This window comes from Montipora foliosa, chromosome 1 (assembly GCF_036669935.1).
Source record: "Montipora foliosa isolate CH-2021 chromosome 1, ASM3666993v2, whole genome shotgun sequence".
Taxonomy (NCBI): Eukaryota; Metazoa; Cnidaria; class Anthozoa; order Scleractinia; family Acroporidae; genus Montipora; species Montipora foliosa.
In genome coordinates, this window is record NC_090869.1 from 44119216 (window position 1) to 44121715 (window position 2500).

A 2500-nucleotide genomic window follows, 5' to 3' on the forward strand; every position below is an offset into this window, starting at 1 on the left:
CGTTGAAATAGACCCGAAGCGATTAAAATAACGCAAATTTATATTTTGAGATGACGTTCTCGTTGCCGTCGCCGTTGTCGTTGCTTAAGCTCCCTACTGTCTCTCTCTTACCTTCCCCCCTTACGGTCCTTACTTACTACCAACATTCCATACCGCTTCAAGGATTCGAACCCTCCCACCACTGAATATCCGAAAGCTCTTCTCGTTCGTAAGAACCGCTAAGCCATCAAATCAGCAACTGAAATCGTTTAGATGTTTTTTCTACCAATGAGTTTAAGCTATTTCCAAGCCTTCACGACAACCACCATTTCGCACATGCGTAAATGACATAAAATAAGACTTAGAAAAATTTCAACTCATCCACAAAGCTAAAAGGCCGCCGATGGAACTTCGTGAACAAGGGTGGCAAAATTTATCTGAGGAAGAATGAAAACCGGCCGTCTGATTCTCCAGTGCAACGGAAGCAAAAATTGTTTGAAAGAGCTGGGATCTTGATTCTGAAGGACAAATAGTCAAATATTGTGCTAATTAAGTTTATTTACGTCGCTATGCAAAATACACCAGGAACAAGGCATCATTTCTAGTCATGATATAACAAACCGATTTTCGCCGCAAACACAGCGTTCCCACTGTGAAAAAAGGATGGTGGCATGGGAAAACAGAACTACAAAAGATAACCTTTGTAGTTTAATCAAAGGAAATAACTCGTCTTCGAACCACTGGTGTCGTCATCTTGGAGAAACCGCTTGTAAAAAAACATAACCATTCACAGAACAATTGCCAAAATGCTGTATGAAGTGGTTTTCGGAATCTCTGGGAGAAAAGATATAAAAAAGCCACAAATAATAATTTGAAAAAGTGGATGAACCAGACATTGAAGGAGAGCAGTGTCTGACAGTCGCAGACTACCTCTAAATCACAGTTATTGAAAGCCAACCGCTCAAAAATGGGTCCGGAGACTTAAATTACTGTTTATGAGCACTATTTGAAATGGGTGCTTAGACTTAAATACTGCTTATCAGCGCTATTTTTACAGTTATCATACACCATTTTGCAGTTATCATACACCAGAAAGGGAAGAAGAAAAAGAAGAAGTTCAAACTTCAGGATTATATAGCGCTGAAAATTAATAGAACGGAAATGGAAACGCCCCTTCATCCAAATGTGCTACTCGCCAAAATTGTAGAACTTGGAGGGGGATTTGTCAAAATAATCACAAAATTTGGATTTATCACTACAAACAGACTTAGCAAAATTTTAAAAAAGAATTCAAATTCAAAAGAAATAACACTTACAAGAGCCTGCAAAATGGCTTCTGATCAATAAATTACAAAACCCTTTTTCCTGACCTTTTAAAGTTTTGTTTTTACTTGCTTTTGATTATTACGAATTCCATATAAGCAAATTAAACGATATAGCAAACAACTATGCAAATTAAAAATCAACAATAAATCACGTATGTTTCGGTTCTTTTATTCCTTAGAAGATAATTTAATATTGTTTCCCCCTGCCCTCTAAAGGAGATTCATCAATGAACAATGTCCTTCTAAAAAGCCCTTAGAAAGAAAAGCAGAATTGGTTATCAGGCACAGTATGCCTAACTCCAACCTTAATGCTAACCATTTAAAATCAGTGCTTAGACTTAACAACAACCAGTGGCGTTTTTACAGACTGACTCATGAAAAACGTACGTTAACCATATTCCCTTCCTTCCAGCACCGATTTACTTACCAATATACACGTACTTGCGAACAACTGATTAAATTTTTGTTCATGTTTCGTACTTTCAATTTCAACCCAGGTTAAAATTAAATTTAACTGGATTGAAATCATTTCAACCTGAATTTCAAATTTACCTGTAACATATACTAAAACAATTATTCTTTTCAATCTCGGTGAAAAGTGGCAGAATATTTACCTCGCTGCTTTGCGGCTAGACTTTTACACAAGTTGCTCGGATATCTCTCAAAAGTTGCCCCAAAAATTTTCAAAAGTTGCCCAAAAGTTGCTCATTTCACGAGAAAGTTGCTCAAAAGTTGCTTTTTATCAACTCAAAAAATCAGTTTCTACTACTGATGAAAGTAAATCTTTGCACATCTATACGAGTTATTTACTTATTTATGTTTTCCTTTCTACTCGCTGACATTAGTATACCTACAGAGATGATATTTTAGTCCCTCCACCTGTGTATCTTATTCTACATCAGTTTATGGGAGTCTTTTAAATATCGGCTATTCACCTTCAAGAAAAATCATGCTATTTAACATTCACTGATGTTAACAAACAAAACAATATTTGAAAATATCTACAATTTTGATGACTGCCATATTCGCTTTTGTGTTCACTATGATGAATCACTGAATCGTCTTTCTCTGGTTGTTATTGTAGCGCAGCATAACAGAAGCTTCAACAGTTTCCTCAAGTGCATTCTCCTGTAGATGGGTGAAAAAGTGATTCATGAGGCTGAATACTCGTTCAGCCGAAGCAGAACTTGGCTGCA

General features: G+C 36.5%; 1 protein-coding gene across 1 annotated transcript in view; it reads right to left on the reverse strand.

The window, feature by feature from the left end:
- Positions 1 to 502: 502 nt before the first annotated feature.
- The window catches only part of LOC137978062 (uncharacterized), a 3955-nt gene continuing 1957 nt past the window's right edge, over positions 503 to 2500 (reverse strand). The window contains exon 2 of the mRNA XM_068825251.1: positions 503 to 2500. This exon is cut by the window's right edge and continues 767 nt beyond it. Within this exon, the coding sequence (XP_068681352.1) occupies positions 2355 to 2500 (146 nt within the window). The 3' untranslated portion in view covers positions 503 to 2354.